Below are 13,676 nucleotides of genomic sequence, written 5' to 3' on the forward strand. Positions count from 1 at the left end.
TTGATAAAAGATGGCAATCACACAAGTTATGATGGTACCTTCCATTGCTGGCTACCAAAGAGAACATTTTTAGGTGATGCAGATATCTACATCCATACATATCGGAAAAAGGATGCTATTTACACATAATGGAACTACCAAAAGAATTAGTTGAATCTGATGCTAGAAGATTTTATTCAACTGACAAAAAACATATCGTCAAAATTTTGCAATTTCTGTATTGCAACTGATACTATAAGATTTTGCAATTTCTGTTTTGCAAAGTGTCAAAATTGATATGGTAAAACATAAATTTCTGTCCAGGTTAGGGGTTCTGAAGCGCAAAAATTCAGCTAAGACGGAACTGATGTTTAGTTTATCTGACAGATCATTTTTTTTTTATTTAGCAAAAATAATTCGTAAACACCTTCTCTTTATAAAGTATAAAGAATATATAAGCAATATATATAATATCTAGAATCATTTTTTTTAAGATGTCAGATACTTCAATTGATAAAAACCTTGACTAGCTAAAAGACGTCATAAACACCTTCTCTTTATAAAATATAAAGAATTTATAAGTAATATATATAATATCTAGCATCAAAGATTTTAAGATGTCAGATAACAAAAACCTTGATCGTCGATAGCAAGGTCCTAGGTCAAATCCCATCTATGCCACTTACCTTTGCAAAAGATATATATGCAATATCTTCCCAACTATCAATCACTTGTTAAGCTTATGACCATTTTATCCGATTAAAAGGAGAAATTTGAAAGTTAACCTTTGAAATAGTGAATTTTCAAGCATAAACACAATATACAAAAGATACACAATCCATCTGAGGTTGTCATTTGTACATATTCAAACTATAGTGTCTACTTCCTAAAACACATTAGTGAGAATATTACCAGTAGGGTATCACCTTCAGTAATTTTTGCCTTTCCACCTTTGCCCTTCATGTAAGTAGCAAGTTTACGGAGCTCCTCATAAGCAGTAAATTGGATTGCACCATGAGTAACCTAACAGAGGATAAACAAGCATCAAAATTTCCACTAATACTACAAAATATAGGTAGAGAAATTAAAAGAACAGTTCATCATAAGTAGCCGATGATAGCGACAGCAACAACTAATACTACAAAATATAGGTAGAGAGATTAAAGGAATAATTCGTCACAAAGTAGTCGACGACAAATGCTAACAGGAATATAAGGCCAAAAGTTGAATGCAAAACTGCAGATATTAACCATTAAGTGAGAAGTCAATAAAATTGAATGAGCCAAATAAAGTGAGAAATCCAACAAAAAATTCCTAACATTCTGGCATGCAAACCACTAGCCTTCTGGCAAACAAGAACCTTCTGTTCTTAGATGCCTCCTTTATCAGACATATATAAGCAAGCCTAATTTTTATGTTACATAATTGGAATTCAAATTGTCAAAACCAATGCATCACAAGTTGGTTAAAGATATACAAATTTAATAAGTAGGGGCTATATGTAGCGGTTTTACTTTTGTTTCTCTAGAAGAGTAATATGTGTTGCCCATATGGTTGGCATGACAGAAAACCTAATCCTTGACTAAAACATAGTATCATAAACTCCCTTTCACCTAATATGCACGGAAATCCCATTATGTCCATACACATGATAACTAGCCTTTCCTCCATCATATGATGCCTGAAACTAGTGTAGTAGCCAAATGATAATTATGCATTTCACATATTATGAGTATAGAATGTGATAGGAGCCATATCTATTGATATATTTTAGAGAAGAGATAAATAAAAGAAAACAGCGCTACAAAGCAACAATGTACATGGTACATGCCATGGCAATTCTTGAACCTGATTCTTCAATCCACAAACACACATCAGACATTTATAAATGAGTGATCTAGCATGAGTTCATAGTCTTCTAAATCAAAGGTGGATTCTAATAAGTCTCGAGTGATGGTTTTCACGATCTAAAAGGTTAGCGAATTGAGTATCAGAATAAGATAAATAACAGAATAACCTACAAGTATTAGCTATTAACCAAAGAAACATATAATCCTTAAGAAATTATTATCCCTATGGGTGCAATTTAAAACCATAAAGTAAGGACTAATATCAGGCAGACATTACTAAAAAGACGGCAGGAACATTTAGATCTCATTCACTTCTTGGTGCCACAGCTGAGAAAGAACTAACAGTTCATGTTAAAAGATTAGGGAATGCATGGCAACATATCCACTAAATCAGAAAAAGAAACACAGATAGCACGACATCAAGCAAACAAGATATGTCGTGAGCAAACAAGCACAGTAAAAGATATAGAAGACTGTAAATTGCAAAACTGGAATAGTTTACATTTAGAATCAACAAATAGCAAATTACATACAAGCAGAAGACTCGGTCCAATCCCTCTATAAAGTCCCTTCCATCCTTCCTCTTTTAAAATGGTCCTCAAAGCATCTGACCTTACATAACAAGTATACAGATGTTTAAGTAATTTCTATATACTCAATAATGACTTGCTAAAAGGAAGAATATCAAACAATGAAGCAATAAGAGGAATTTATGAGATATTATTTAATTATTTATACCAGGTATGTTGCTCAAGTGGTATGCATTAATCTAGCAATTCTCAAATCCCTGGACTTCGTGGAAATAAAATTGAAAAAAAACATACCATACAGTCCAGAATATGGCCGATAATCTTGGTGAGGTGTTTGGAGCTGCATTCGGGTTTTTACAAGCCAAATAGGATTGGTAAACAAGGATACCTGGTCAGAGAGTTTGCATCATCAAATAAAATAAGTGTTGGTCAGCATACAATTAAATTGGCAATCAAAATGTAATATCCTCATTATTTTCAATATCAGAACTGTCACATATTCGACATGAAACCATGTAAAATAGTTAGACCACTATAGTCAAGTTTAATTAAATGAAATCACCAAACCAATTGTGAACCTTAAACAATCAAGGATCATTATTGGATATCCGTTCACTTCTTTTTCTCATTCATTCTTTTTTTCCCTCTTTTTTTACAGGAAACGAAGGGATTAGGAACTCACGAGGGAGGGAGAACACACTGGTAGAGCAGTTCCGCTTTTAGCCTTGACAATCAACTCTTAGTTTGTTAGACCAATCTTATGCTCATTTGTATCAGATCCCTCTTCAGCTACAATACATAGATCCCTCTTCGGTTACGATACACTAACACACACATGTTGCCTACACGAACTCACTAACACAAATGTCGTTGCCTACATGAACTTGTTTGAAAATCTCAGGCAATAAACAATCAACTGGCTTGGTCCACTGACTACAATCACAAAGTTACAGAAGAAGTGCCTACAACAGCATTTATTATCACCTGACATAATAACAATAACAACACCGCCTGCAACCATCATGGCAGCCTGAGAAATAACATTCGCCACCAGCAAAGATACATCTGCCAGTCATTATGCCAAAAGCAAAAGATAAAATGAAAAGAATTGGAGATAATTAGTCTACAGACTCTTAGCTCATATTTTAAGTACCTACAGAAGATATCCATTAGTCCAAATGCGAAACATCCTCAACCAAAATATGCCAAGGACTGATGCTATTATTTTTCTGAATAACTAAAGTTCACCAAGCGTGATAAGCTACATATTCATTTATTCCTCTTATTTGAACCAAAATGACTCCCAAACTAATAGAAATCAATAACGGTGCAATTTGACCAAAACAACCTGAAGGTATAGAGGTCAAGTATAGGGTTTCGTTTTCTTTTCTTCCTTTCCTTTTTCTTTTAAGAAAGGGTTTGAGATATGCATATTTGCACCCTGGTGTAGTCTTTTCGCTGTGAAACTTGAGCTCAAGCATGAATTACGCTAGGATCAAATGGAGGTGTCCAGCAACATGTTCCGATATGAATCCAAATACGCAACAGAGGAATAACTATAAATGTTAGCTCTTCCTATATCAATTTCCTAATCCTCTTTTATCATTTGCTGTTCTATACTTCTATTTTTGTCACCTAAGATCCTCAGCTTTCTCTTTCTCCCCATCTCCTTTCCCCTTAGCTTTCTTTGTCTGCTACTACCACCATGCCCCTGTTCTTACTCCATCAGCCTTTCTTTGCCAATACCATCAGCCTGCCTACCATGGGTGGCAACTCATATTTTTCGGGTTATGTTGACCTTATTTCAATCTCAAGTGACAAATAAGTCCAATCTCACATCACGGCTCTGGGCTAGCATTGTGAGTTACTGATGCAATTACAAGTCCTAATTCCGTAATCAAAGATCAAATCAAGGCCCTTTATTGGATCTGATTGCAATGATTTAAAAAGGCGCTCGGGCGCTCGCCTAGGCGCTCGGGCGAGGTGAGGCGAGGCCCGAGCGCCTCGCTAATCTCCCAGGCGGCGCGCTTCAAACAGGCACCGCCTGGGCGCTCGCCCAAGCCCAAGCGCTGGGCGCTTCGGGCGAGCGCCTGGGTTAACCAAGGCGACCAAACCAAGATTTTAGGTTTGGTTCGGTCTCTGATGGTTAGTTGGTTTAATCGAACCAACTAAAATCGATATAAGTGAGAACCCAACCCTAACCCTCGTCGCTGCCGCTCCCAATCTCGATCCTGATCCCGATCTTGCTGCTCGCCGCTGTCGCTGCTCGTAAACGCTTCCGTTATCGCAACTCGTTGTTGTCGCTGCTCGTAAACGCTGCCGCTGTCGCCGCTCGCGCCTCCCGCCGCTCGCCGCTCCTGCTCCCGTTGCCGCCTGCCGCTGCTCGCCGCTGTCGCCGCTCGTGCCTCCCACTGCTCGCCGCTGTCGCTTCCTCTTTTCTCAGTCAGTACGCTCAGCACTCCTTTACACTTCCTTTTAACAGTATACGTATACTGTATACTGTTAATATTATTAAGTTTATTTAAAATAATTAATTTTCAATGCTATTAATAGATTAATAATATATTATTTTGATTTTAATACTGTTAATTTTTATTTATTTGAAATTATTGCTAGGTTTCTTAATACTGTTAATTTTATATCTTAGATTTTCTTAATTTAATAGCATATTTTTATTTAAAATTTTAAATAATTATATTTATTAATTATATTATATATTTTTATATTTTAGCGTCTCGCTTCGCTCGGGCGAGCGCCTAGCGCCTCGGGCATTTTTGGACCTTGGCGCCTTTTGGCGCCTAGCGCTTTTTAAATCATTGTCTGATTGGAATTTTAAAAATCACATCAAACCTCCAAATCTTGCACCATTACCATATCACCCAAATTAATGCCTAATGTATTGTTGAGCAAAGTTGTTGAACAGTTGTTCTAGCTGCCTTTATAACGACTGGTCAACAAGTAAAATATGTGTCTAATTCTGCAACTGATCAAAATGTCAACAAAAGGACAATATGTCAAATTGTTAAATTATGAAGATATAAAATGGTCTTAAATTAGAAAGCATTTTGATTTGTAATGCATCATTCAGATGCAATTATCATTGAGATAATTCATTCAAAATAGGATGATCCAAATGATATCGGTCAATCATTTATGAAATCTACAAATATTTAAGGCAGTCTTCATATTATTGGTTAAGGCATACCCTTTATATAATTGTACAATAATCATGATATAGTTCTTACAACAATTGCCGAAACCCTTAGTACAAGCTTGTGGTTGTGCATGCCAGCATGCACCCTTTCCCTCCATTGGAAGAGACAATGGGATAGTATACCCACTATATTTTCTGTGCACATCAACTCCATACCAGACAGATCCCACCTTCTATACTATGCATGGGTAGATCAGCTGGAGTCACTAAGATGCGGAACCAAGTTGGGTGAAGACATTTCTTTGACCTTTTCAGGAGGAGGCAACCTCTACATCTCAAAGGAGTCCACCAACTATTTGAACAAAGAGCATGCTAACAATTATCATAACTTCATAAGAAACTCTAAGACAAATAGAGGCAGTTGATTGCTCTATTGTTATCATAATAATACATCAAGTCATTGTCTTAAACAGACTCATTAATCTTATAATTTAGTAAACTATATACATCTCTTTTTTGTTTGGGAGTTCACGAGGTTCCTAGATGACCGGCTGTCGTATAAATGAAATAACATACAAAAACTGTAATTATAAATTTAGATAAACACAAAGACCAAGAAACTAGTTAATTAACTTATTTCTGCATTACTAAGAAATCACCAGATATGCAACAAAGTTAAGGCAGATACATTAATATATAGGTTGAATATATGAAAGACTTGGTCGAATCAACATCTATGATGTGTTGATAGATCATACAAAGCAAATAAACACACAAGATTACATCCAGATTCATTATCCAAGATTAATTTAATCTCTGAAACATAGAGAGCCACAACATTATCAATTGGCTGTAGTAATCACAAAAAAAGAGATATTTTATCTGACATGACAAAGTGTCTATTTGATGAATTTACAAGTGAGAAGATAGTGTGTAAAACTGTTGCAAGATAATGCAAACTAGATGGATGATCATAAAACAGCTAAAGTACTGACCAAAACACCAGCTTCAGCTGCAGAGAGAAGATGATAGCTGGGGCTGAGCTGCTCATTGTTCCTTGTTAAGTACCTTTGTTTTGCTCTGCTATAGCTGAAAAAAAGAAAAAACTTCTTGCCCAGAAAGTGATCCATATAATCAACAATATAAAAATCAACTACATCAATTCATTGATGAAGTCAGGCATCAAAGAGGAACAAGACAACAGAAGCATATATGTTTCATCTACTGTAATGACATGAACACTAAATGCAAAAGTTTTCACAAGAACTAACCAACAGCAATTTCATTGCATAAGGAAACTAAAAAAATTCTTGTTTAAAGAAAGGGGAAAGTTTAGCAATAAATTAGGAGCCAGCTGCAGATGCTGAGTGAGACAGTAAAAAGAAAGAAAACATTCATACAAGCAAAATCAGAGGCCCACTTTGGAATGTAGAGTATGAAACCTGAAACTTCTTTAGTGCTAATGGATGGTCTAAAGACTTTGCTGCTGGGTTTTTGGTCATTTTTGTATATATACAGAAACATGCAGATATAAGCATCATGTTTATACTACATGAATTTTTACCACCAAGAAGTTTCATTAAAGAGGATGAGCCTTGGTACAAATGGTAAGGTTGTTCCTTTGCAACATGGTGACTCGAGGTAAAGCGTAAGACTTATAAACCCAAATTTACGGGAACCTTGTGCTAGTCATAAGTGTCCTGCAAGTTAATCACGTGAGTGATGACACGTGTGACATGATACGCACTCTTTTTGTTTATTATATATTTGACATTTTTTCTACTTTATATTACCCGTTACATATATATTGTGATGTCCATGGATTTGTGTAGTGAAAATCGGATTGTAATGAGATCACGATAATGAAACCGATTTACCATTAAACACAAACCCTAAATAATCCTGATTGTAAATTACTCGAGAGAAACATTGAGATAACCGAATAAACTAGTGTGTTGTATACCCATCCATATGATAGAAGCGACTAGTCTCATAGTTGCTCGTGTGAGGACACTAGGGATACGGTGCAGCTGCTTATTGGAGAATGAGTTCACCGATCGATTCACTCACGGAATGCTAGATGGTTGATGATACCTTATTGTCAGACAATGATCTCGTCATCCTAATGGTGTATCTGGTCCTTAGGCTTGAGACACCAAGGATGTCCTGTATGAGTACTTCACTCTTTGATACCGGACTTATAGGCCTAGAAGTTCCAGATCTGACATATCTAGTCATCGAGAGTGACAACTAATCTTACGAAGGCTATTGAGTGTCGATATAGGATCATCCACTCTCGATGTCATGAGAGGAATATCTTATGCGTTCTTACTCAGACAAATCCCTAGCCAAGGTCATTCGGATTAAGAGAGAAAGTTCTCCGAGAGCATCCAATTATAACAAGGCTCGACTAGAAATCATATGAGCTTGACAGCACCATACCTAGAATACAGATTTTGAGATATTAGATGAATAAGAGACTATATATACATAGTAATTGAGGACAAACAAGTCCAATAGATTGGATTCCCCTATATTATCTAGAGATTGCAACATAGTGGCCTAGTACGTTCGTAGTAATTCAATAAGATATCCAATATGTAGTATGCCCCTGAATTATTGGATCTTGTGGATAAGATCCAATAAGAGTCAATGAGAGATTATTGGGTAGAAATCCACTAATTCAAGAGGCTTGGGTAGTTGGATGGAGATCCAGTACCCAATAGGGCAGGATCCATTAGGGTTAAGTTGACAGGGAGCCTCTATAAATAGGAGGGAATCAAAGGGCCATAGGCTAGACCCCTTTTGGCTGCCACCTCCTATTCTCCTCTCCCCCTCTCCTCCTTAGCCAGCAACACCTGTTTGCTGTATGTGGATAGCAAGAAGGGCCGAGCCCTTCTTGATCGCATGGTGCGTATGGAAAGGAAGATTGTTCAACGATTTGAGGAGTGTCTTCGCAGCCCTTACCATGTGAATCACCACTAAAGAGGAGGACAGTTGACTTCCTTCATCTTCTCCCACAGATCTACAGGTTTTCAGAGATATATGATCTCCCTAGGTAACACATCTTTCTTATACGTGTAGTTTTCGATTTTACGGGTTCTTGCACATCAATCTTCACACAACGATGAAACTTTCTTTTTCTGCAGGAAATTTTGGGATTTTGTTTTCTATTCTTCCGTTGCACATGTGATGTCGCCCTAAATTTCCCAACACCTTGTACACTAGATTGGCCTATCGAGCTCAGTTAGAAAAACAACCACATGTATGAATATCATCCGTGCACACTTCTTATATGCATCTCACACACTCATGCAAATATCTGTCCATACTAATCAACTTCTATAGTGAAAAAAATATAAAAAGTAATTCCTAGTTTCAACACAATTAAAGATAGTACTCAAGGTGAACTAATGGCTGACACCTGGTTCATAGTTTTGCTAACCCTCAAGCATATTGCCAAGAATGCTCATGCTAAGACTCAATTAGAAAGAGAGAAAGAACTTGGCAAGGATTTGAGAACCAACCACTCGCAGCTTGACATATATTACAAAAATCATAAAAGTTTTGTTTCCGAAGTAAAGCTTTGTCTTCAATGCTCATGACTGTGATACTAACTCAATCTCCATCTTCGCAGATCACCACTAATGCATCAGGATTGACGATGCTGATGATAAATGAAACCATGAGATGGGGGAAGCAGGGTGTCTTTTACGACAAAGCCATTTACTTGCCATCTTGCACGTATTGCCACTGATTTCCAGTAAGCGTAGTGCAGCACAATATTCCAAATCCATTCCAACTCTATTTCAAGGAAATTTAATGCCTCACTTGTTCAATGGTGACCTCATGTTGGCCATAGGCAAGCATAGTGCACCATAAGCCAACATCGTGCTTCCACAACATTATGGCGACACAAATTTAAGAAGGTAAAACACATAAAGTAGTTGGGAGAATAACTTATGCATTTTGAAATTTAGAAACATTGAGGAAACAACTACATGAGGGCTTTAGAACAACTACAAGAGATTTAGTATAATATCTTGTTGCTTCCACATTTGGTGTATCAACTAGAGGAAAAAAAAAATCCAACATTACTTACAAGAAGAAGTAGAGGCCCCACGAAATGGTAGATCCAAAGACTGCTGGATAAAAACCTGAATATAGCCCTTTGAAGCCCTAGAAAAATGCAACATCTAATTGTTACCAAGATAATTACCACTTTAAGCTACAAAGTAAATACTTAATTAGGAAAATCCCCGAAACCAATAATAATAATGTCAGAAATTATATTTTAATCCAGCACAAAATATGCTGACATGAAAAATATCAAATTCAAGATTGGAATCACCAGGGGTATCAGAGACCACAAACCAGTTTGATCAACAAATATATGCTTCCTTTAATAGGCCTCCCAAATCCTATTCAATCAGCAAATCCTAGATGATTTCTGGCCAAACCCAATGGATATTGGCTGATCCCAATTTCTCGAGAAGTATCAGACTGTCTTTGACTAATCCTATTCCAACTCGACCGACTCAGATTGGAAATGACCGAGTTTGAAATATATAGTTGGTAGAATATGGTCATTTATTACATATTATTTCATTGTATGATTGCCAAATTTTAACAGATATGGAATAAGATTATGATTTATAAAACCTAGTAAAAGAAAGTTAGGAATATGGAACTCATTGTGAGAGATTAATTGTCAACTAATTACCAAATTTGGACATATTTGAGTTTAGATTACAACTTAATGTATCTAATTATTCATAGTGAAATTCTTGCATCCAGACAATATATGTGCTGCCCCTGAAAGATCTTGCCTCCTCTGTTGTTTAATACTGACTCTTGATATTTCAAATAAGCCTCAAGTATGATAGTTACGGTTACTCAGATTATTCAGTTCAAGTGTATTATCCACTAAGCTAATCATTTGAATCAAAATTCTTGCTTTTATCAGCTTGGCTTAAATTTTGGTTGATTGCTCCATCATAAATACATTGTAACATGTCATATTTCAGAGGAATAATAACAAACAAACAATAAGCAAGGAGAACAGAAATAACCAACCTCGGTTCTAGCAATAGTATAAATAGCGTGCGCGGTGTTCCTGTAGAGCGGAAGATGCGAAGCTCGTCCATCGGTAACTAATAAAGGGAAAGAGAAGATCGTCTGAGACCTACGAAGGGCAGAGAGATCGGAGGAGAGAGACAAGAAGAAGACCTTGAAAGCGAGTACGGACAACGTCGAGGGGATGGAGGGCGGCGACTGTGGCGAACCCTGCGACGGCGCCGGCGGCGGCGTTTTCCCACTTCCACCTCTCCGCTTCGTCCGCGGGCGGCATCGAGTGCTTTATGGTCCGTTCATCAAAAGGCTAACCTCGGAAAACAAACATCTAAATAGGCCGCAAAGTTGGCCGACCCCAAGGAGGCCGGGCCCGGTCCGACTGAAGTGGAAACCCTTATTCCTCGGCTTCCACAGGGTCACCGCCACGCGTGATCCCAGGCCGCGCCACCATCCCGTAAACCTTGCGATTCCCATCTCTCCCTGCCCCGCTTCTCATGGTGTGACCGGCTGATCCATTCGCGCCGTTACGACGCCTGGAGACCAAATTATGCTTCAGCACTCAGGCTGCTGCAACAGGAAGTGCTCCTCAGACCCCACTACCACCTCCAACTCCGGAAAAGATCCATTTTGGTGATCCAAAGGATGGAAAAGATCGTTCTTTTCACTAACCTGTATAGCTTGCATGATCCTCTCCTATAAATTGCCATAAATTGGGTGAAAGAGGAGTATGTAAAAGAGCGGTTGAAGACTAGGAAGGAAGCTTATCAAGCTGGATCCTTGACGTACATGTACACTATGTTGCTTGCAGCTTAAATCTGCGATGAAGAGAAAACACTTTACCAGAGAGCCTTGACGGAAAACAAGGGAAACCAACAACAGAAGCCTCCTTTCCCTGCTAACACTGGACTGACGCTGGCTGTATGCTCTACAAATTTGCAGTGAACAGACCTGAATGGTTATCAAGCGCACAAAGTTATATTGAAAGAGGATATGAGCATTCCATTGAAAGAATTGTCAGAGAGGCATTGTTGGGGCATTTGGGGAGGTTGGGATAAACCTCTTCTCAAATACATTTGTGACGGTGTCTTAATGGATTATGATGCTAAAGCTTTTCGAGCTGGACTGGTGAAGGACAACCCTTTGATTCGTGGATGCAGTAGGAAGATTGACCGACTTCTATAGGAATGAGAGCTGTGGGCAGTACATGCCCTGCGGGGAGTGGACTGGGTATCTATTGGATTACCATGAGCATGCTCTGGGCAATGTTGCTGCATGGCCAATACAGAGTCTTATCAGGCATTTTATATCTCACAGACACACACACAGCAGGAAGATGGCTTGGAGGCTGCAGTTGCTCAACTCCTCTGGCCCAACCATGTGGAAGAGCTATATTCCACCTCTTTTCAGCTTGCATTTGAGGATATCACAGTCATTCAGTCTTGATTCTGTGTGATATTGATGGAATAACATTCTGCAGCATGCCACAAACATTTGACTGCTTTAGGATGTGTTTCAGGCCACATGCAACTCTTGAATTGCTTCAGTTTGGTGAGAGCACTCCTGAATCCGTGGAGGTTCTGAATCCATCATATACCTCATTTTTGTTGTTACTTTGTAATTAGTGTACCCTGAGGATTTCATTAATGAAACATGTTTATGGCAGGATTCTGTGCTGAAAGTTATGCATGGTTACCAACTATTCATTTCAAACCTAAATTCTTGAAACATTAGTTATTATAAAAAAAATGTTGCATGAGGTTTTGCATAAAAATCATCATATCAAAATTTGCATGAAAAAATTTAATGCATGAGGTTTTTCAAGTATTTTATTTCTGATGCACATATCAATATTTGCACGAATTTTTTTATTAAAACTATTGTGTAATTCATTGAAAAAAAATTTCCTTCTATTGGTTTTTTACCCTATAGTCTATGTCGCATCTCTATTTTTTTATTTGGACTAAAATATCCTTATTCTTTGGTTTGAATGACAATGGAACCAAAATGCATGAACCCATTCTTTCCTCCTCCTCCTTTGTTCTACTCCTCCTCTCTCCTCCTCCTCCTCCTCCAAAAGTACTTGTAAAATTTAAATTATAGTTCTTCAAAAATAAAAAAAAAAATACATGAATGAATATCACAATCATATGTGGGTATGAATATATATGTTTAAAGTGTTTTAGATAAATTTCATCAAAATACACTTGATTTTGAAATGAAATACAGTCTTGAATAATATTTAAATGGATAGATTTTTTGAATGAATTATTTTAGTTCATTTTCAAGTGTAACAAGGTTAAATTCAGGGAATTAATTTAGTTCATGTTTGTGGAGGAATTATCAGGAGGTTTCTGCCTTATTCAGGGAAAGCAGTGGATCATTTTCAGAAATGAAAATTCCTTCTCTTCCCCAGATGTAAACATCTTGTCCATTCAACTTGCTTGTTTCTTGTTTCATGGGGATTGCCACTTGTGTTCGGAGGAAGAAGAATGGCCGAGCTTTTCCTTTACAAGTTGGCTTGCCTCGCCTAACTGCCAGGCCTTTTCTAGTGCTGCTGCACTGTCAGATCGAGTCATTTCCTATATGTCATCTCTTCAATGTTTTCACAAGGGATTATTTGTAGCTTGAGCTGCAACATCTCCTTATCTGATGGTCCTGCGGGCAATAGCGGACAAGCCTCCGTGTTAAGGTGTAGTTGGGTGTACTTTTTTTTCATTGACTTCTCTTCTGAGATCCCTAAATTATTGCAAAAATGTCTCTTATCAATATAAATCACTCATCAAATCCATCGATATTTAGATAATCCAGGATCCTAGAACAAGCAGGAAGACCTCAAAGTTGGAATGTTTTAACAATCTGCCTCTAGAGTCTGTAAGCGAAAAAATTCATCCGATGATGAACGACGTACTTGGGATAACTTTATAAATCTGTACATGAAGATCAAAATAAGACATACACATGTATTTTATATACCTCATTACCATGTCCCAAAATTACATCACAGCTAAAATCATGGTTTGCAGTACATCAAATCATTCTTTTGAACTTGAGAACCACCATGCATCCTATTTTAATCAACCAAGGTCTGGA

General features: G+C 37.5%; 1 protein-coding gene across 1 annotated transcript in view; it reads right to left on the minus strand.

Moving 5' to 3' along the window:
• Positions 1 to 11,593, minus strand: part of LOC135617462 (folate transporter 1, chloroplastic-like) — a 14,153-nt gene extending 2,560 nt beyond the window's left edge. The window contains exons 1-7 of the mRNA XM_065117679.1: positions 10,743 to 11,593; positions 10,590 to 10,666; positions 9,616 to 9,692; positions 6,509 to 6,602; positions 2,654 to 2,747; positions 2,363 to 2,436; positions 892 to 1,002 (exon numbers count right to left, since the gene is read on the minus strand). Coding sequence (XP_064973751.1) covers positions 892 to 1,002; positions 2,363 to 2,436; positions 2,654 to 2,747; positions 6,509 to 6,602; positions 9,616 to 9,692; positions 10,590 to 10,666; positions 10,743 to 10,863 — 648 coding nt within the window. The 5' untranslated portion in view covers positions 10,864 to 11,593. The remainder of the gene's footprint in view (positions 1 to 891; positions 1,003 to 2,362; positions 2,437 to 2,653; positions 2,748 to 6,508; positions 6,603 to 9,615; positions 9,693 to 10,589; positions 10,667 to 10,742) is intronic.
• Between the last annotated feature and the right edge of the window lie 2,083 nt (positions 11,594 to 13,676).

Source organism: Musa acuminata, chromosome BXJ2-7, assembly GCF_036884655.1.
Source record: "Musa acuminata AAA Group cultivar baxijiao chromosome BXJ2-7, Cavendish_Baxijiao_AAA, whole genome shotgun sequence".
Classification (NCBI taxonomy): domain Eukaryota; kingdom Viridiplantae; phylum Streptophyta; class Magnoliopsida; order Zingiberales; family Musaceae; genus Musa; species Musa acuminata.